At 36.2% G+C, this 22137-nt stretch overlaps 1 protein-coding gene across 1 annotated transcript; it reads left to right on the forward strand.

Annotated features, from left to right (window-relative positions):
- Window positions 1–2100: 2100 nt before the first annotated feature.
- Window positions 2101–9215, forward strand: LOC145594101 (uncharacterized). Its single transcript, XM_081650437.1, has 13 exons — window positions 2101–2356; window positions 2451–2516; window positions 2607–3980; window positions 4066–4342; window positions 4387–6898; window positions 7417–7693; window positions 7807–7900; window positions 8030–8154; window positions 8258–8336; window positions 8410–8539; window positions 8612–8745; window positions 8839–8959; window positions 9036–9215. The coding sequence occupies exons 1-13, from the start codon at window positions 2101–2103 to the stop codon at window positions 9213–9215; spliced, it is 5625 nt and encodes a 1874-aa protein (XP_081506563.1).
- Window positions 9216–22137: the final 12922 nt, after the last annotated feature.

Raw genomic sequence — 22137 nt, forward strand, 5'->3', positions numbered from 1 at the left:
TGATGATACTTTCGTAGCTCTGATAATTACAATACAGGTTGATTTTGGTCTCTGCTCTAATAATTCCGGGTTTGGTGATATCTTCAATTCTCTTCAATGGTTTGAGCTGAAAGGTGAGATTTTTCCTCTTAAAACATAATTTGAATTGTGTAATTGATTATTGAATATGTGGGTTATTCTGGGATTTGGTTGATTGCCGGTTCTTTTAGTATGATTTGATATTTGAAATGGGCACTTTTCAATTTGACAAGAGATAAATTCTTAAAAATAGAATTGGGGTTTTTTAGCAGATTAAACAAGAGTCTTTTAGGAACAAAATTGGAGCTTAATTATGGAGAAAGTGGGGATTTTGGGAGGTAAAACAATGGAGAAGCAATCGCATATGATCTGAGACGGGTTAAACTTTCGACATGTTGGTGAGAAACTTGAGAGTTCTGGCAAACCTATGGAGAAAAATGGGAGTTTTCAACACGATATACTGGAGAAACAGGAGTTTTCGTGGGTTGTTGGAGAAACAGAAGAGTTTTCATGGAGATGGACACGCAATCTACCTTGAATATGTAATTTTTTTGCTAGATAAATACTGTAATTTGGAATGTGAATAAATAATGTGTCATCATGCTAAACTCATGTTTGTTAAGAAGAGAAAAACCTTTTAATAATGTTATGTGAACTCAATGGGGTTGGATTCCCACTTAAGTCGTTGGATCCAATTTACTCCATCCATTACATTTTTTTCCTTTTTTTTTTTATTTTTTTTAATTGTACTTGGTATGTAATACTTCGTATTACTATAACTAATGGTGGCAGTAAAAATCAAACGATGTATATAAAAAATGATAAGATGTGTACTATAGGATTATGATATATGTTTTCATATGCCCTGCTCGAGTGTTTGGACAGTGACTTTTGTGTCAATATCTCAATATGGACTCAAATTGGTTATAATTTGTTATGTATCAATATTAAATTCATATGTAAATGTAAATGGATTGAAAGATGTTGATCAAGATAAAAACATTGATTAAAAAACTAAAAATTTCAAGGTTTTTGATAGTTTTCATTATCGGTTATGGATGATTATTTGATTGTATTTGTTCACTGCATAAATATTATGAATGCATTACAAATTAATCTTAATCAATCATTCCAATCCTCTCAATTATATCTTATTAAGTTCTAATTTCATCTCATTTTTCTTTTTACAAGATAATTTTATCCCTTTTACTAATCTTATATTATTAAAATCTAATTTTCTCTCTACTAATCAATAGTTTTTACAGTGCACTCAATTTTGACATAAATTGCAATTGATACATGTTTCAAAAAATTCCTCTGTTTTGCCACCTAAATTTTTTTTGTAAAAAAAAATATATAAAAAAAAACGCACACATAGAATATATATTGCATTTTTTTTCCTTCCAAAAAAAAAAAATTAAAATCATTTCCTCTTTTATGCCACCTGAATTTTTTTTTTATTTTTAAAAAATACAAAATAACTTATATGAACAACTTTTTTTATACAAGTTTATAACAACATTTATCATTAATTGAGGATTAGCAATAACAATGTTGATCCCTTGACCATGATTCTACTACTATTTCATACCTTGAAGGTAAAATTCAATAATAGGTTTGAACATTTTTTAAATGAAATGGAAACGAAGTTAATTAGAGTTAGACATGATTCATCATTATTTTTTTTTATTTAAGTAGAAATGGAGTTGGTATTGGAGATTTTTCATTAATTCAAATTATTATTCCATTTTTCTTGGAGTACATACAATACTTCGTTGAATGCGTTTCACCTTTAGCTTAAATTTCTACACCCTACAGGTATGAACAATTTATTTTACTTTAATTTTGTTAATGTGAATGTGCATGTATATTTAGGTAAATTTATGATTTTATCTGCACATAGAGGGACATGCTATTAATTTGCCACTACACTACATTACATACATATATATTAATTTGCCTCTATTAGGATTATAACATTGTAAATTGTTACAACTTACCTCTATTAATTGATGTTGTTCAAACTATAATATCGATTCTTATATATTTATGTCTTGATTATTGTTTATATAATAGATTAGAATGGACATATATACAAGTAATTATCGATTCAGAGAGAATTTGCAACACAAACATGCTAGATTAGTTGTTAGGCGAAGGTTACTATTCAAACGCACTACAAATCATGAAGATCCTATTTTCAAGCAACGTCGTTACTTATTGGAGAAAGAAGCACGATCCTTGCGACTATTAATGATGCAATTACGTCGATCAACACATCAATATCACGATGTGACACATGAAGTGGAGCAATTTCCTAATGAGATCAATATAAATGGTACTCATAAGAACCATTAATATTTACTTTATAGCAGTAATACTAATACCTTGCATTAAGGATTCTATTAAATTTTTAAAACCTTTCATTCCAGAAAGCTCACCTAATGAAGGGATAGACAATGATGCTAGACCTGATGAGCAAATTGTCGGAAGGAGAGGTAACCACTTTGCCAAGCTACTTAACCACACACATAAGAGATGTCGACATTGTTAATTGATATTCACTAAAATAAATCATTTGCATGCAGAAGTGACTCATCAACGTCGTCGTACCGATGGGTTTGATAGACGTTGGGAGTTTGGACCTAGAACGGTTGTGTGTTCTAATTGCAAGGCCCTTATGTGGATAGAAGAAAGGGTAAAGAGTAGCAATAAAACACACCCAAGGTTCAATCACTGCTGTCAAAGTGGGCAAGTTATATTGCCGCTTTTACCTTTGACACCGCCATTTTTAATGTCACTTTTGCCACATCAGCAATTCCGAAACAATATTAGAGCTTTCAACTCTATGTTAGCTTTCACCTCTATGGGTGGTCGGATTGATAACACTGTTAATGATGGTAGAGACCCCTATGTCTATCGCATAAGTGGTAGTAATTACCATCGAATTGGAACTTTACTCCCTGAGCCGGGAACAGGTCCAAAGTTTGCACAGTTGTACATCTATGATACTGACAATGAAACATCCAACCGACTAAATCACATGGGGGGCGCGGAAGCTTCTTCCATAGATTCAGGAATTTTACAAGGACTAAAAATGATGCTTGATGATATAAATCCTTATGTCACAGTATTCAGAAATGCTGGCAATATGTTGCGCGATCAAGGTGAGCATCAAGATTTGAGAATTAAGCTCATTTGCGCAAGAGAAGGCAGACAATATATCCAACCAACCGCAAGTGAAGTGGCTGCATTGATGGTAGGTGATGGAACTGAAGACATAGGTAATCGAGATATCATATTGCAAAAAATAGATGGTGGGCTACAAAGGATTGATGAAACTCATCCAAGTTATATGCCTTTACAATACCTACTACTGTTTCCATATGGCACCGATGGATGGAGAGTTGGGATACCTAAGGCGTCAAGTACAAGTACCAGCCGAAGTACTGTGACAATGCGACAATTCTACGCATTTAGGATACATGATAGGGAAGAAGAGGGTGACACCTTGATAGATTCCGGGCTCTTATTGCAACAATTTGATGTTGATGCATACGCTGCAATGGAACAATATCGATTATCATGGATAAGGAGAAATCAAGGCAGGCTTCGCTCTGATTTATACAGTAAACTCCAAGATGCATTCAGGGCTGGAGATGTCAATGCTACTGATGTAGGTCGATTATTCATATTACCATCATCCTTCACACGAAGCCCCCGTAATATGGCCCATCATTATCAAGATGCTGTGGCAATTGTTCGTGTTTTGGGTCCGCCTGATTTATTTATAACTTTCACTTGCAATTCAAACTGGCCTGAGATTGTAAATGAGATATCTACACGTGGAAGTGGTCGCACTGAAGATAGACCAGACATTGTAGCACGTGTTTTCAAGATCAAATTGAAACAAATGCTTCGCGATTTGAAGGATAACAGGAAGTTTGGAAAAGTCATTGCTGGTGAGTTGTGTTAATTAATTATATAATCGTACTATATTTTTTGACATATCAAATTAATTAACATGGGACATATTTCATTTTACAGATTTTTATGTCATTGAATTTCAAAAGCGTGGACTTCCACATGCGCATATTCTCATAACATTGGCTCCAGAAGATAAGCCTAAGTGTCCAAAGGATATCGATGTAATTATCTCTGCGAAAATCCCTGACAAGGATATAGATCCTTTGGCATTTGAAACAGTTACCAAGAACATGCTCCATGGACCATATGGGCCATGTTTAATCGATGGAAAGTGTTCAAAGCATTTCTCGAAGAAATTTCGTACTGAAACCACCTTTGATGATAATGGCTTTGTGCAGTATAGACGTAACAACATAGAGAGCCCATCATTGTTAATGGAAGGGAAGTAGATAATCGTTGGGTGGTACCATATAACAGAGATCTATGTGTTAAGTACAATGCACACATAAATGTTGAGCGTGTTGCTGCGAGAAGTGTGGTAAAGTATCTATACAATTATGTTACTAAAGGTCAAGATCGAGCAACAGTTGTCATTGAAAACAATTCAACCACACGACGTGGTCAAGAGGTACGACAAGGAAACAGAGTGGATGAGATAAAACAATACTTAGATTGTCGATATGTATCGGCCATTGAAGCATGCTGGAGAATATTTGAGTTTGATTTGCAACATCAATATCCTTCAACGGAACTACTTCAGTTTCATCTACCTGGTGAACAATTTGTAGTTTTCAATGATAATGATGATCTGCATACAAACCTTGAACGACCGAGATTGCAACAAACCATGTTAACTATGTGGTTTCAAGCTAACAAGGATTTTCAAGAAGCAAATCAATACACTTACCAAAATTTTCCTATGGGATTTACATGGAATCGTTCTACAAAAAGGTGGGCACAACGGCAAGAAAGAACTTGCATTGGTAGATTGCCTTTTGTTCATCCAAATTCTGGGGAACGATATTACTTACGGATGCTTTTAACTAAGGTTTGTGGAGCGAAATCTTTTGAAGATATACGAAATGTTGATGGTGTCATCCACCCTGTTGATGATGACGATAATGAGTGGCATGAAACTCTGTCAGAAGCCTCTAACTGGGCATCGGATTCACAGTTGAGAAACATGTTTTGCTCCATATTGATGTTTTCGGAAGTAAGTGATCCGAAACAGTTGTGGGAACAACATTGGGGTGAACTTACGGATGACCTAGAGAGAATGATGCAACGTCAAACTAGAAACCCTAACTTACGATTAACTCCCGAAGAGATGCAGAATCAAGGATTACAAGAGATTGAGCATATATTGAATAAACTTGGAAGGTCATTAACAGATTTCCCTGACATGCCACAACCTTCTTCAGAGTTGTCACACAATGCCTTAAATCGACTGATAAGAGATGAACTTGAATATGACACACATGATGAAGCCAACAGATTTGATACCTTAGTTAGAGGGTTAAACACGGATCAATATAGAGTATATGCTGCAATACTTGATGCTCATTCTCGAGATGCAGGTGGCCTATTTTTTGTCTACGGTAGTGATGGGACAGGAAAGACATACCTATGGAACACTCTGATTGCAAAATTCAGATATGAAAGAAAGATCGTGCTCTCTGTGGCTTCATCGGGAATTGCTGCTTTATTATTGCCTGGGGGTAAAACCGCACATTCGACTTTCAAGATTCCTTTTGATCCTGATCAGCATTCCGTTTGTAACTTCAAAAAAGACTCAACCCGTGCTGATTTGATCTGTGAAGCATCATTGATTATATGGGATGAGGCTCCAATGACCCATCGATTAGCATTTGAGGCGGTAGATCGACATTTCAAGGATATTTGTAGTGACAATAGAGTTTTCGGAGGTAAATTGGTTGTTCTTGGTGGAGACTTTAGACAGATACTTCCCGTGGTGCCAGATGAAGGACGAGAATCTATTGTTGCAGCTACCTTGCATCGAGCGTCCTTTTGGAGAGACTGCCAAGTTATGTGCCTAAGGATAAACATGCGTTTATGTCGAAGTGACGTTCCCTCCGATACCCTTGAACAAATTCGAGAATTTGCTGATTGGATAATAAAAGTTGGAGAAGGAGTTATAGAAGGAGTGCCCATTACAGAGGAAGGTGAACCAAATTGGATTGAAATACCGCGTGATTTTTTAATAGCCAATGATGAACATGGTTTGCAAAATCTCATTAACTTTGTCTACCCCAACTTGCCTTCAAATTATACGAATTGGGAGTACCTCAAGGATCGCGGAATTCTAGCACCAACAAACAATGATGTAGATGAGTTAAATTCGAAAATTTTATCAATGCTACCAGGAAACGTGCATAGGTATTATAGTTCGGATACTTTGGGTCATACAGGAGATGGTGGGATCCTTGATAACATGGAGCCTATGGAATTATTAAACTCATTAAATTTGTCGGGTCTTCCTAATCATTGCTTAGAGCTAAAAGTTGGTGCCCCGATAATATTGATGCGAAATATGAACCAATCCATAGGGTTGTGCAATGGAACACGCCTTATAATCAAGAAATTGGGTTACAGAGTGATTGAGGCACAAGTGATCACAGGTCCCAGACCTACAGAATCAGTTCTAATTCCGCGAATTGATTTAACACCTTCCAACAAGAAGATAGATCTCCCTCTTAAAAGAAGGCAATTCCCATTAAAATTGGCCTTTGCCATGACAATAAATAAGAGCCAAGGACAGACGTTGAGCAAAGTTGGCATTTTTCTCCCTAGGCCCGTGTTTAGTCATGGCCAATTATATGTTGCAATGTCACGAGTTACATCTCCTTCCGGGCTAAAAATCTTAGTACAAAATAAGAAGGATATTTCTCACAATTTGACTAAAAATATTGTGTATAAGGAAGTATTAAACAGTGTAAATTAGCTATGTATGTAATTTTGTTATAATATTTATATAGTAACTCTTAGCAATGTTTGTTTTAGTGTAATTTCAGAGCTATACTATTTTTTGTTTATATATTAGATTTTCTTTGTCATGTTAATGCTTATATTTTACTTTATTAAAGATTTGTTTCATTATCTCTACTATTTATGTAACCTTTATACATGTGCGAGGTTGGATCAATAATGAAATATTATGTAAATTATTTTTTATGCCCACTTCAATGATGTTAAAGTGCAGGAAATGAACACAAGATACACACCATGTCGTTGTATTACCCTTACGACATTGAATGTGAATATGAGAGTGCGTTTACTATGGATGGTCAATGAACAAAGTAGAGCTAGAGGTACAAATTACGTCCATCGTTCGTGGAGTATGGTATTCATTGACTCGGAGGTTTGAACTATATTTTTACTTAGTGCTTACTTTTTTTTTCAATATATTCATTTATTTGACACTTATGTATGTATGAAATTTTCAATTTCTAGGGGGACGAAGTTCAAATCACACTATTTAATGCTGACATTGATAAATATAAAGAGATCTTCAAACAAGGAAAGGTTTATTCAATTGCTCAGCTAGATCTTATGCCTCTAGATACATCTTACAAATATTCCAATAACCAAATGAGGTTGAAATTTGGCAACAAGACCATGATAACAGAAATTCTTGATGATTGTGATGATATCCCAAGGTACAATTTCAGGTTTATTGAATTTTGCCACATTCCACAGTACCTTCACCTGCGCAATAGTTCTCTCATCTGTACGTGTCTTTTAGTAATTAAAATAAATAATACTAATTTCTTTGCATTTTTAAGATTATTTAGTTTTGAAGGTCATATCCGATCTTTTTTTCTTGATGATGAATGTACACAGATGTTATTGGATTGGTTATATATGTGTCTGAATCATATAGAGTCTCGGGTGGGAGACAACAATTCAAAAGAGATGTGTTACTCTGCAACACAAAGTAAGAGCATATTACAAAAGTTACAATATGTTTATGTAATTCTAACAACTTATGCAGTGTTAAGTTTTTTTTTTTTTTTTTTCAAAATAAAAAAATCAAAAAAATCTAATGACATATTTTGATTTACAGCATGGAAACAATGAGGCTAACTTTATGGGAAGGGTTTGCTCATGATCAAGGTTGGTTCTTATTCAATGAGCTTAATCAGGACCATGTGTTGGGTGCATCCATGGTATCAGTTGGCTGCTATTATGGTAAAATAAGTTTTTTAAAATAAGATAACCATGGAAAGACTATGGCCTGGTGTCATTTTCATTATTATCATTGCTTTGAATACTTTTACTAACCTTCCAATAGGTGCATGTCTTTCGACTGTTGGACGTACTAGACTTTTTATTGATCCTGATATTGATGAAACTGATGATTTACATGGCTGGTAAGCCTAAAAACATCATAATATACAATGTAAGTTTATATTGCATACTAATGTACTTATATAACCCATATAGGTATGCGGATGATGGATATGTCCAAAAACATATCAGCTGGAGTCAGATATTAGCCAATAGTATCTCTGAAATGGAAATGGTGTTTAATGCAAAAAGAATCAAATTAAATCAGTTTTCAGCGGCTCATAATGTATGTATATCAACAATCATTGATTTCATTTTCTTATACATGAGGTATTAAATATTTATTGTGTGTTTTCAGGTAAAATACTTTCGAGTACTAGCAAAGGTGTTTTCTATTGATTCTTCTATGCCTATTTGGTATGAATCATGTGCTCGACACTTAAGGAGAGCTGATATGTGTGAGGAGTGTGACCCCTCTTTTAGTAGGCCAAGGTATTTTCACTTTTTTATTTTATATAAAAAAAATATAATTATAACCTGCTTTACTTATCACTATACCTAATTATATCATATCAATAATAACAGATATAGAATCAATGTAAAAATTGGTGACGCTACAAATACAATGTCTGTTACACTCTTTGGCCAATATGCTGAGATGATTATCGGTTGTCCAATATCAAGTATTCAAGCGATGACAGATAATGTGAGTATATCCTTTAATCAAATATATTAAGTAATTACTCACCGGCATAATGACTACATTTGTTATTTATGAACAGGAATTTGGAGACTACTTTCTAGAGGAGTATCTGAGTGAACGATTGATGAATACATTCACTTTCATACTACAAGTCCCTGAGATAGGAAATGATGATATAATAGTTGCATGTGTTTTACAAGTAAAATGGGAGGAAGAATTCTATTATCTAAAACGAGAGATGCGTGGACAATCCAATTGAAGACTTAGATTCATTTAGCATAATATTTCAAGACTTTAATTTTTTTTTATATGAATTCAACACTTGGGTTTTTTTTTTATTTTTTTTATTTTTAATTTGCAATCTATTTGTTTTTGTTTTTTCATTTTTTGGTTTTTGTTGTTATTATATTTGGTTTTATTAAATACCATTTGCATCTCTATACTTTGAATTTTTTTTTAAATCCTGTCTTTAATTATAACCCGTGCATTAGCACGGGCACATTCTAGTTAAATAAAATAGTAGAGAACCATTGACGTGTTACCACCATGTGTTAAAACGTTAAGGCTTTATCAAAGTATTGCAGCGGAAAAACAAACTTAAATCTTTAAAATAACATACTTTAGAAAACGAATAAGTCAAAGCTTACAAATTGGAACCATATAAGGCCCTTATTTAAAACCAAACCAATTTTCAAAATCCCAAAACATAATTAAAAGAGTAAAACGTGAATAAGTTCAACACAAAGAACGAATACTCTCAATCACACCAATCCCTTGACAATGCGTATGTCAAATCCCCGAACTTCACATCATCAAGATAACCTGTGCAATACTGCTCCCCAATAATACAAGTGTAATAATTGGATCATCACAGGGTCATTTAAAGGCGAAGGCCATGACCAAAAGAAAACACACACAAAAGCACGCAATCATCAAAGCTGAGTACATACAAGCTACAACGTACAAAACCTAGAATGCTCAATTAATCATAATAAATAAACATACAACACGAATTCATTAATCAAGACTTTACACTTAGACAATTCAATTGACTCAACATACTTATGAACTAATTCCAAACACTTGACTCTTTATATATAATTTAATTAATTTAATTTATTTAGTTTGGAGTAAGCAATAGACGAGGTTGTCCAATCCACCAAATCATTTTGGTCCCAAATGACCATTTGAAATAAAAGTTTAGCGCAATGCAAGAATGGGCGCGACTCCATTCTCACAAAGTTTGTCTAGGATCCCATCTAACTTTCATTATAAAATAAAATGTAAATACCAAAAGGGAAGAGGACATGTTGATCAAAAAAGCCTCGAAAAGCCACGGGCTACCACCGTGTACCCCAACTCATAATTGTCAATACTCTAGAAGTGCACGCTTTCCAGAGTTTTATTGCTCATCCATGTTTCACTTTACGTGATTACAATTTTAATTAATAGCCGACTCATTCAAGAAGACCATACATAACAATCATACATCAATTCATTTTTAATGTTATTTAGGACAATGGTGATCACATCACAAATTGACCTTTTATTCCAATTAAACTTCCAAATTATTCAAAATTGTTCAACATAGTCAATCCACCTAGCCATTTCGGCTTAATCCACCTTTACTCAACATACTAACAAGTTATGATTGAGTAATAAATAAATAATAATAACCTTGTGGAATAATTAATAAATTCATTTCACTTAAACCATTAAATTCCAATCCTTTAATAATCCAAATGTGGTTAACAAACCAATCCAATAAAATATGTTTGTATCAACATTCCATACAAACAATTAATCCAATATAATTCAACATACTTGCATCCATAATTCCATACAAGCATAATTAATTCACCAAAAGATGCCTCATAAATATAAATCCAAGAATTAATAAAATATTTAACCAAACAATTTCCATCCAAGTGTTCTTTAATCATGAAACTAAGTTCTTTTCTTTAAAACCTAAACATGATACTACTTACAACGAAGTAGACATGTACGTACCTCGGGTAAACAATTCTTTGCGCCACTTTTAATTAATTAAAAGTCTCTTAGAGAAAAATTACCTCCTAGAAAACAACCAATAATCACAAATTAATACTTACAAAAATTTCCAGCAATATAATCTAGATTAAAAGTCCTTAAAACTTCATTAAAAACATGTTTTAATGGTTAATTAATCATTAGAAATTGACTAGGAACAAAAGCCCCAAATTAATTAGTCATAAGAACCCTAAAATCCCAATTTAAATAAATTGAAACCCTAGGTTTTAAAGTTATAAAATCTGAAAATTATAACATAAACAAAATCTGAATTTTCTAAGTTTAAGCTATCAAAAACATGGTTTTGATACTAAAAATATAATCTTTACACTAAGAAATAAAAACCCAAAACTAATTATATGAAGATTAAACAAAAATAAGAAAATAAAGGAGGAGGAAAGGGGGCAGCAAGGTGGGCCACAGCTGGGCCCACGGTGGGTCGCCGGCGGCGGCGAAGGGCGGCAGTCCGGCCAGCAGGTGGAAGTAGGGGGGTGTGAGTGAGGTTTCCTCACGTAGGAGAGGAGGAAAAAGAAAGAAAGAAAAAGAAAGAAAAAAAAAAGAAAAAGAAAAAGGAAAAGAAAAATAAAAATAAAATAAATAAAATAAAGGAGAAAGTAAATTAGACTAACCTTTTGTGTGGGGAAAATTTGGGGATGTATGGGGTATTTATAGGAGAGAGAGTGGTGTAGGGTTAGTTTTAAGATTGGGCCTCATATAATAAATGGGCCAATTAGGTAAATGAAATGGGCTAGCTTTGTTTAATATGTATGGCATAAATTGTTGAATGTACAATTAGAAATTCTTTATGAACAAAATCAATCATCAACCCAAAAATAATTTGGAACTTTAAAACTTAAATCTCGGAAAAACACATATAAAAATTATAACTAAAATAAAATTCATTTATAATATATTTATAAATACGGGGGATTACAGTTATATTCAACAAAGTTACCTAAAGATCAGTTTAGAACCTTGAAGCTAAGGGTAATAATTAAACATGTGATGGTTAATTATTCAACCAAGAATTACAAGAGTTGTAATCAGTAAAGAGTTTACTCACCTTGAAAATGTAATGGTTGATGGCAGGGCCTCAGTTCGGTTAATTATTGCACAAATAAAGGATCTTTGAATCATTTTATCCAATAGGGATCATTTAAAATTGAATAAAGTGCTTTAAAGCTACCAATAATTACTAATATTGTTTGTGGTACTTTAAATTCGTCAAACATAATTATTGAATTTTGCCTCGTTTTGTTTTTGTTTGTAGATGAATAACTTATATGACAACACAGATTTACCAATGAAACTCAATTTAAGGCTAAATCTCAGAAACTACAGGCAATGGGAGGGCGAATTGAGAAATTTTCTCACAAGCCACAAGCTTGAAGCTCGTCTGTATGTACCCATTGAGAACAAGTGTGCTCCTGGTCAAGACCCTGAAATGCATGCAAAATTAGTTTTGGATGCACAAAAGGTCAAGTACCTAATACTGTAATCTATTCCAAACTGTTGGTATAATAGGTTTAGACGGTATGAGGTGACCAACTTGTATCAATGTCTTCGTGCTATCTATAAAGGTGGCATGGGGGCATTGGGTAGTGGAGGTGTCAACGATCCAAATGTAAGAGAGATCGTTAACTCGATCCCTCAGATTTACTATTCCTGGGCTGACAGTTTAAGGTATGAGACTTACAAGATTCATGGTAAGATAATGGCAAAGAAACTCTTACCTGGTCATTCAATGAGGAACTATGTCAATGAATTGGTTGATATGATCAATCAAATGGATGTCCTTGGGAAACCGGTCGATGATGATTCTGTGTGTGACATTATCTTGTTCTCGCTCCATGCCGGTTTTGACATTTTAAGACTCTCTCATAATGATGAGGGATCATCAGCAAATTTGATCAACATCTTACTTAACCATGCTGAGGAGTACCTGATAAGGAGAGATTGCCAGTGTTTCTTTTGTGGTGGATGGCAAGCCCATACACCAGGGTGTCCCCATTACACACCAGTGAGAACAGAAGGTAAGGTGTTACTTGATGTTTTTGTTGTAGAGATTAATCTTACATCATCTTCCACTTGGGTATTCGATACCGGTTGTGGTGCTCGTATCGTTAATGACGTGCAGGGCTTGAAAGGAAGTAGGAAGCTAGATCCAGGACAAGTAACACTTCGAGTAGGAAATGGAGCAAAAGTTGATGCACTTGCTATTGGGAGTTATCATTTAAGACTTCCTTCTGGACTTATTTTAGTACTTAATAACTGTTATTTCGTACCTAGCATTACTAAAAACATTATTTCAGTTCCTGTTTTAGATACTGAAGGTTTTTCATTTGAAATAAGAGACAAACGTTGTTTTATTTCGAAAGAAAGTATGTGATATGCTAATGCTAAATTAATCAATGGCTTGTATGTTTTAGAATATGCAACTCATGTCTACAACATAGATCATAAAAAGCAAAAAACAGATGGTTCAAACCCAACTTACCTATGGCATTGTAGGCTTGGACATATTAACCAAAAGCGCGTCCAGAAATTACATAAGGATGGACTCCTTTGTTCTTTTGATTATGAATCATTTGAAAACTGTGAGTCATGCTTTCTTGGGAAAATGACTAAGTCACCCTTTACGGGTATAGGTGAAAGAGCTAGTGACCTTTTGGGACTCATACATACAGATGTGTGTGGACCAATGAGTGCAAAAGCTAGGGGTGGGTTTAGTTACTTCATTACTTTTACTGATGATTTAAGTAGATATGGTTACATTTACTTAATGAAGAACAACTCGGAAGCCTTTGAAAAGTTCAAAGAATTCCAGAATGAAGTACAAAAGCAGCTTGGGAAAATAATTACGGCATTACGATCTAATCGTTGTGGCGAATATTTAACCCAAGAATTTGATGAACATCTGATTAATTGTGGAATACTTTCACAATTAACCCCTCCAAGGACACCTCAATTAAATGGAGTGTCTGAAAGGAGGAATAGGACTCTACTAGACATTGTTCGGTCCATGATGAGCTTTACTGATCTTCACATATCCTTTTGGGGATATGCATTAGAAGCAGCTGCAAGAATACTAAACAGAAGCCCATCCAAAGCTGTAGAAAAGACTCCATATGAGATGTGGAATGGAAGAGCTCCAAAGTTGTCTTTTCTCAAGATTTGGGGATGTGAAGCCTATGTAAAACGTTTACAAGGCAATAAACTACACCCTAAATCAGACAAGTGTTTCTTTGTGGGCTATCCCAAAGAAACAAAAGGGTATTACTTCTACAATCGCGAAGATAACAAAGTGTTTGTTGCTCGCGATGGTGTCTTTCTAGAAAAGGAATTTCTATCTAGAAAGCCAAGTGGGAGTAAAGTGGTTCTTGAAGAAATTCGAGACGAGCAAGCTAATTCCACTAGCGAGACTCCTATCGTCCCACTTGAATCTAATTCATGCGAAAATCTTCAAAGAGTTGGACAGAAAATTTCTATTGTTGCTCCTACCCCACGTAGGTCTACCAGAATCAGAAACAAACAGTTTGTCGAGGTTATGTTAACTGAGGATTCTGAAATCTTCTTATTGGAGAATGAGGAACCCACAACCTACAAGCAAGCTTTGGTGAGCCCCAACTCAGATAAATGGCTTGAGGCCATGAAATCCGAAATGGAGTCGATGTCTGAAAATAAAGTGTGGACCCTAGTAGACTTGCCTAATGGGGTAAAACCCATTGGTTGCAAATAGGTCTACAAGATTATTATAACAGACAAGGATGGAAATGCATACATCCATAAAGCAAGACCGGTTGCAAAAGGGTACAGACAGATTCATTGTATTGACTATGATGAAACTTTTTCCCCAGTAGCAATGCTTAAGTCCATTAGGATCCTTCTAGCGATCGCCGCATTTTTCGATTACGAAATTTGGCAGATGGATGTCAAAACCGCCTTCTTCAATGGGTTCTTGACGGAGGAAGTGTATATGACACAACCTGAGGGTTTTGAAGATCCAGAAAATCCTAGAATGGTATGCAAGCCTGAGAAATCCATTTATGGATTGATGCAAGCATCCAGGAGTTGGAATCTTCGTTTTGATGAAGCAATCAAAAGGTTTGATTTTGTCAAAAGCGAAGAGGAACCTTGTGTATACAAGAAGTCTAGTGGGAGCAGCGTAGTTTTCTTAGTCTTGTATGTGGATGACATACTTCTCATGGGAAATGACATACCAATGCTTGAGTCAGTCAAGGAATGGTTGAAGAGTTGTTTTTCCATGAAAGACTTAGGTGAAGCCGAGTACATTTTGGGAATCAAGATCCATAGAGACAGGTCTCGAAAGATGATTGGACTAAGTCAAGAGACTAATATTGATAAGGTTCTTGACAGGTTTGAGATGACAAACTCCAAGAGAGGTTTTCTCCCCATGTCCCATGGCATTACGCTCAGTAAATCTCAATGTTCGGTTATGCTAGATGAGATGAGACGTATGGCTATCATTCCTTATGCTTCTGTAATAGGATCGATTATGTATGTCATGATTTGTACAAGGCCGGATGTTGCATATGCTCTAAGCATGTTCAGCAGGTTTCAAGAAAATCCAGGTGAAGCACACTGGACAGCTGCCAAGAACATCCTTAAGTACTTAAGAAGGACGAAAGGAATGTTTCTAGTGTATGGTGGCGAAGATGAGTTGGTTGTCAAAGGTTATACGGATGTGAGTTTCCAAACAGACAGGGATGACTTCAGATCTCAATCTGGATACATTTTCTGTCTCAATGGAGGAGCAGTGAGCTGGAAGAGTTCGAAGCAAAGCTTTGTCGCAGACTCTACGACAAAATCATAGTATTTGGCTGCTGTTGAAGCAGCTAAGGAAGCTGTTTGGATATCGTACCAAGTGCTCAAAAGGGAATCGAGATATACTGTGACAATAATGGAGTTATTGCTCAATCGAAGGAAGCTAGGTCACACTTCAAATCCAAACATGTAGAGAGGAAGTTTCACCTCATTCGAGATATCGTTCACAGAGGAGATGTCAAGATGAGCGAAATTCACACGGATGAGAACATCGTTGATCCGCTTACTAAACCCCTTCCAATGCCTAAGCATGAGAAGCATACTAGTGCAACTGGATTAAAGCGAATGGTGTAATTAGAAGTTTTTATTTGTTTTGAGAAAATAAATTACATATGTAATACATTCATTTTCAGAATTATGTTTAATCAGAAATTATCATTTATCTTATTTAATTGTGGTTTAATTATTAAATAAAATGTCCTAAATAATTATGAATTGATGGGCTCACTAGATTGATGACCTTTTGAATGAAACCCCACAGGTGAACAAAATTTATACATTATTTAATTTCCTAGTTTGGAATCATTAAAGTGGACATAAATGATTTCAATTTGGACTAGCATGTTAAGATTGATTGGATAGCGCAGTTTCATGGGCTATAGGAGCGTAGTGATGCTCGGTCAATCACATGGATATGCATGAATGATGCATGATCGAACTACAGACCTACTTTGAAGTTCAAGTATAGAGCTTCCGGATATATTAGTGGATTCCTTTGACATGAGTGGAACATTGATCTCATTCAATGGATGATATAACTGTGGTACATTCAAACGTCTGCCCGTAACTAGAGATTATAAAGGGTGTTTCCTGGTTATTTCAGAAGTTGAGTGGGAGATTTGGTTACCACAAGATTGGATAGAGTCTACCTATTAAATTAGGAATGTGTCTTGCTTTGGCCTCTTAAAGAGGGAGAATTCAGAAAATGCATGGCCGTGCTCAAATGTGTTACATAGTAACCATTTGTTTTGTAATTCTAACTCAGATTTCAAGAAATGATTTGTAGAATAATATTGATTACATAAGATGCAATCATATTATCAAATCGACACAAAATGACTTAAGGAATTTGAATATTCCGCACTTGTCTCAGACAAGTGGGAGATTGAAGGAATTGTGTCTTCGATAAGTGCAATTACTAGATTTATCAAGGATCAATATTATGGAGATAATAAGTTCATTCTATTGGGGCGTCATCCTTTGTTGCTAGACTATGAGAGATGATCTTTGGGCTAGTCAAATAGCTCAAAGCCCTTTCGAATGGATCCTATATTAGTAACACACAAGGGTAATGGGTTAAGCAAGTTAGAGGCCCAATGAGCAATAAATTAGTCATAAGTATGATTGGGCTAAGTGTAGTTTGAATGGGATTAGGAATTGGGCTTGGAATTGGAATTGGACTATTATTTAGAGATATGATCTATAAATAATAGTCATGCCTAGGGTTGATTAATGAAGTCACAATAAACATACAGTGAATTGTGAATCTAAGCAACAAACATCCAAAAATCCCTCACCCTCTCTCTCTCACACGCACGCCCCTCACTCTCCCCTCTCACCCACGGCCGGCCACCCCTAGTGGCCACGTGGTGTTGCGCGGTGGTTCTTGGCTAGTTGATCGTTCGTTCATCTCCGTAGAAGGTCGATAGAAGGGTTCTTTTGAGACTAACTAGCATTAATGGAGGTCTTACTATGTGCCCGTGGACCAAGTAGAGGAATCACGTTTGAGGTTCTTTATCTCCCCATTGATCTTGTTCGATCACCGTGAAATCACGCTTCAAAGGTATAATTCTTACTTCTTTATGAGTTATGCGAGATCCTTGGTTTGGTGCTATATGAATATGATTCATGTTATTTCCGCATTTAGTACCTATAATTAGGGCTGAGCAAAAGTACCCGAAAAACCGAAAACCCGAAAAACCGATCCGTAACCGTTCCGAAAATTAGGGTACCCGATCCGATAACCATAACGGTTCGGGTACCCGTTCCGATAATTTGTTATCGGGTATGGTTATGGGTATCATTATAAAATTAACGGTTACCCGATCCGATCCGATAAGCATTTTTTTTGCTTTTTTTCCCTACTTAAATCTATTAATATAAATCTAAACTTTTACTTTACTTCATAATCACTTTATAATATCAATGATTAGTAATATTATTAATAATTTGGTCAAGATCATATGGTATTGTTGTTAATTAGTTGTAAATTATATCATAATAACTACATAATTAAGTTTAATCATAATTATTGGATATCTTATTGGGTACCCGATAACCGATCCGAAATTCCGGGTACCCGAAGTCCGGGTACCCGAACTTATCGGTTCCGGTTATGGGTATCACTTTTAGTGATTTTGGTTATCGGGTACCCGAACCGTTAGTACTAACGGTACGGGTACCCGTCCCATGCTCACCCCTACCTATAATCTCCTACACCACCCACTCCATTGGACTCCCGGAATTTTGACGATACGGGGCCCGGTGGCGAAAAGTCTTGAGACACTAGAGGATACATCTTAGGGTCATATAATGACGTTTGGAACCATATATGACCCTTATGTGTTGCCATAAATGTTCGTGGTAGGCTTGAGGTCACGATATCGGTGCAAGTTTGGAACGGGTAAATTGACTGATTAAAGGCATATTGGATTATTCCACCTACTCAATTGGACTCCCGAAGAGTATTAGGAACCATGGTAAACATCTCGGCAATTTTTATTTCCGGGCAAAAAAAGGTCAAAAAATTCCAAAATTGAAGGCCATAATCCACGCTTTTTGAGGAATTTTGAGGTTACGGGGCCCGGTGGCGAAAGGTCTTGAGACCTTAGGAAATACATCTTAGGGTCATATGATGACGTTTGGAACCATATATGACCCTTATATGTTGCCATATATGTCCGTGGTAGGCTTGTGGTCACGATATCGGTGCAAGTTTGGAACGGGTAAATTAACTGTTTAAAGGCATATTGGATAGTTCCACCCACTTAATTGGACTCCTGGAGGGTATTAGGAACCATGGTAAACATCTCGGCAATTTTTATTTCCGGGCGAAAAAAGGTAAAAAAATTCCAAAATTGAAGGCTATAATCCACGCTTTTTGAGGAATTTTGAGGTTACGGGGCCCGGTGGCGAAAAGTCGTGTGACCCTAAAGGATATATCTTAGGGTCATATATTGACGTTTGGAACCATATATGACCCTTATATGTTACCATACATGTCCGTGGTGGGCTTGAGGTCACGATATCGATGCAAGTTTGGAACAGGTAAATTGACTATTTAAAGGCATATTGGATGGTTCCACCCACTCAATTAAACTCCCGGAGGGTATTAGGAGCCATGGTAAATATCTCGGCTATTTTTATTTCCGGGCAAAAAAAGGACCAAAAATTCCAAAATTGAAGGCTATAATCCACGCTTTTTGAGGAATTTTGAGGTTACGGGGCCCGGTGGCGAAAAGTCGTGTGACCCTAAAGGATATATCTTAGGGTCATATATTGACGTTTGGAACCATATATGACCCTTATATGTTACCATACATGTCCGTGGTGGGCTTGAGGTCACGATATCGATGCAAGTTTGGAACAGGTAAATTGACTATTTAAAGGCATATTGGATGGTTCCACCCACTCAATTGGACTCCCGGAGGGTATTAGGAGCCATGGTAAATATCTCGGCTATTTTTATTTCCGGGCAAAAAAAGGACCAAAAATTCCAAAATTGAAGGCTATAATCCACGCTTTTTGAGAAATTTTGAGGTTACAGGGCCCGGTGGCGAAAGGTCTTGAGACCTTAGGGGATACATCTTAGGGTCATATAATGACGTTTTGAACCATATATGACCCTTATATGTTGCCATAAATGTCTAAGGTTGGCTTAAGGTCACGATATCGATGCAAGTTTGGAACGGGTAATAAATTGACTTTTTGAAGGTATATTGGATGGTTTTACCCACTCAATAGGGCTCCCGGAGGGTATTAGGAACCATGGTAAACAACTCGGCAATTTTTATTTCCAAGCGAAAAAATTTCAAAATTGAAGGCTATAGTCCACGCTTTTTAAAGAATTTTGAGGTTACGGGGCCTAGTGGAGAAAAGTCTTGAGACCCTAGGGGATACATCTTAAGGTCATATGATGACGTTTGGAACCATATATGACCCTTATATGTTTCCATAATTGTCCGTGGTAGGCTTGTGGTCACGATATCGGTGCAAGTTTGGAACGGGTAAATTAACTGTTTAAAGGCATATTGGATAGTTCCACCCACTTAATTGGACTCCTGGAGGGTATTAGGAACCATGGTAAACATCTCGGCAATTTTTATTTCCGGGCGAAAAAAGGTCAAAAAATTCCATAAATGAAGGCTATAATCCACGCTTTTTGAGGAATTTTGAGGTTACGGGGCCCGGTGGCGAAAAGTCTTGAGACCCTAGGGGATACATCTTAGGGTCATATAATGAAGTTTGGAAACATATATGACCCTTATATGTTGCCATAAATGACCGTGGTAGGCTTGAGGTCGCGATATCGGTGCACGTTTGGAAGGGGTAAATTACCTGTTTAAAGGCATATTAGATGGTACAACCAACTCAATTGGACTCCGGAGGGTATTAAGAACCATGGTAAACATCTCGGCAATTTTTATTTGCAGGCTAATTAAAAAAGGTCAAAAAATTCCAAAATTGAAGGCTATAATCCACGCTTTTTAAGGAACTTTGAGGTTACGGGGCCCAGTGGCGAAAAGTCTTGTGACCATAGGGGATGCATTTTAGTGTCGTATAATGACGTTTGGAACCATATATGACCCTTATATGTTGCCATAAATGTCCGTGATAGGCTTGAGGTCACGATATCGGTGCAAGTTTTGAAAAGGTAAATTAACTGTTTAAAGGCATATTAGATGGTACTACCCACTCAATTGGACTCCGGAGGGTATTAAGAACCTTGGTAAACATCTCGGCAATTTTTATTTGCAGGCTAATTAAAAAAGGTCAAAAAATTCCAAAATTGAAGGCTATAATCCACGCTTTTTGAGGAATTTTGAGGTTACAAGGCCTGGTGGCGAAAAGCCTTGTGAACCTAGGGGATACATCTTAGGGTCATATAATGATGTTTGGAACCATATATGACCCTTATATGTTGCCATAAATGTCTGTGGTAGGCTTGAGGTCACGATATCGCTGCATGTTTGTAACGGGTAAATTGACTTTTTCAAGGCATATTGGATTGTTTTACCCACTCAATAGGACTCCCGGAGGGTATTAGGAACCATGGTAAACATCTCGGCAATTTTTATTTCCGAGCGAAAAAATTTCAAAATTGAAGACTATAATCCACGCTTTTTAAAGAATTTTGAGGTTACGGGGTCTAGTGGAGAAAAGTCTTGAGACCCTAGGGGATATATCTTAGGGTCATATGATGACGTTTTGAACCATATATGACTCTTATATGTTTCCATAATTGTCCGTGGTAGGCTTGTGGTCACGATATCGGTGCAAGTTTGGAACGGGTAAATTAACTGTTTAAAGGCATATTGGATAGTTCCACCCACTTAATTGGACTCCTGGAGGGTATTAGGAACCATGGTAAACATCTCGGCAATTTTTATTTCCGGGCGAAAAAAGGTCAAAAAATTCCATAAATGAAGGCTATAATCCACGCTTTTTGAGGAATTTTGAGGTTACGGGGCCCGGTGGCGAAAAGTCTTGAGACCCTAGGGGATACATCTTAGGGTCATATAATGAAGTATGGAAACATATATGACCCTTATATGTTGCCATAAATGTCCGTGGTAGGCTTGAGGTCGCGATATCGGTGCACGTTTGGAACGGGTAAATTACCTGTTTATAGGCATATTAGATGGTACAACCAACTCAATTGGACTCCGGAGGGTATTAAGAACCATGGTAAACATCTCGCCAGTTTTTATTTGCAGGCTAATTAAAAAAGGTCAAAGAATCCCAAAATTGAAGGCTATAATCCACGCTTTTTGAGGAACTTTGAGGTTACGGGGCCAAGTGGCGAAAAGACTTGTGACCATAGGGGATGCATTTTAGGGTCGTATAATGACGTTTAGAACCATATATGACCCTTATATGTTGCCATAAATGTCCGTGATAGGCTTGAGGTCACGATATCGGTGCAAGTTTAGAACGGGTAAATTAACTGTTTAAAGGCATATTAGATGGTACTACCCACTCAATTGGACTCCGGAGGGTATTAAGAACCATGGTAAACATCTCGGCAATTTTTATTTTCAGGCTAATTAAAAAAGGTCAAAAAATTC

The sequence above is a fragment of the Chenopodium album genome, chromosome 19, assembly GCF_948465745.1.
Source record: "Chenopodium album chromosome 19, dcCheAlbu1.1, whole genome shotgun sequence".
Taxonomy (NCBI): domain Eukaryota; kingdom Viridiplantae; phylum Streptophyta; class Magnoliopsida; order Caryophyllales; family Amaranthaceae; genus Chenopodium; species Chenopodium album.

Coding starts and splice junctions, on each gene's coding strand:
- LOC145594101 (XM_081650437.1), top strand. CDS start 2,101: ATGGACATATATACAAGTAATTATCGATTCAGAGAGAATTTGCAACAC. Junction 2,357..2,450: donor TAATGAGATCAATATAAATG/GTACTCATAAGA, acceptor CTTTCATTCCAG/AAAGCTCACCTAATGAAGGG. Junction 6,899..7,416: donor ATAAGGAAGTATTAAACAGT/GTAAATTAGCTA, acceptor TTCAATTTCTAG/GGGGACGAAGTTCAAATCAC.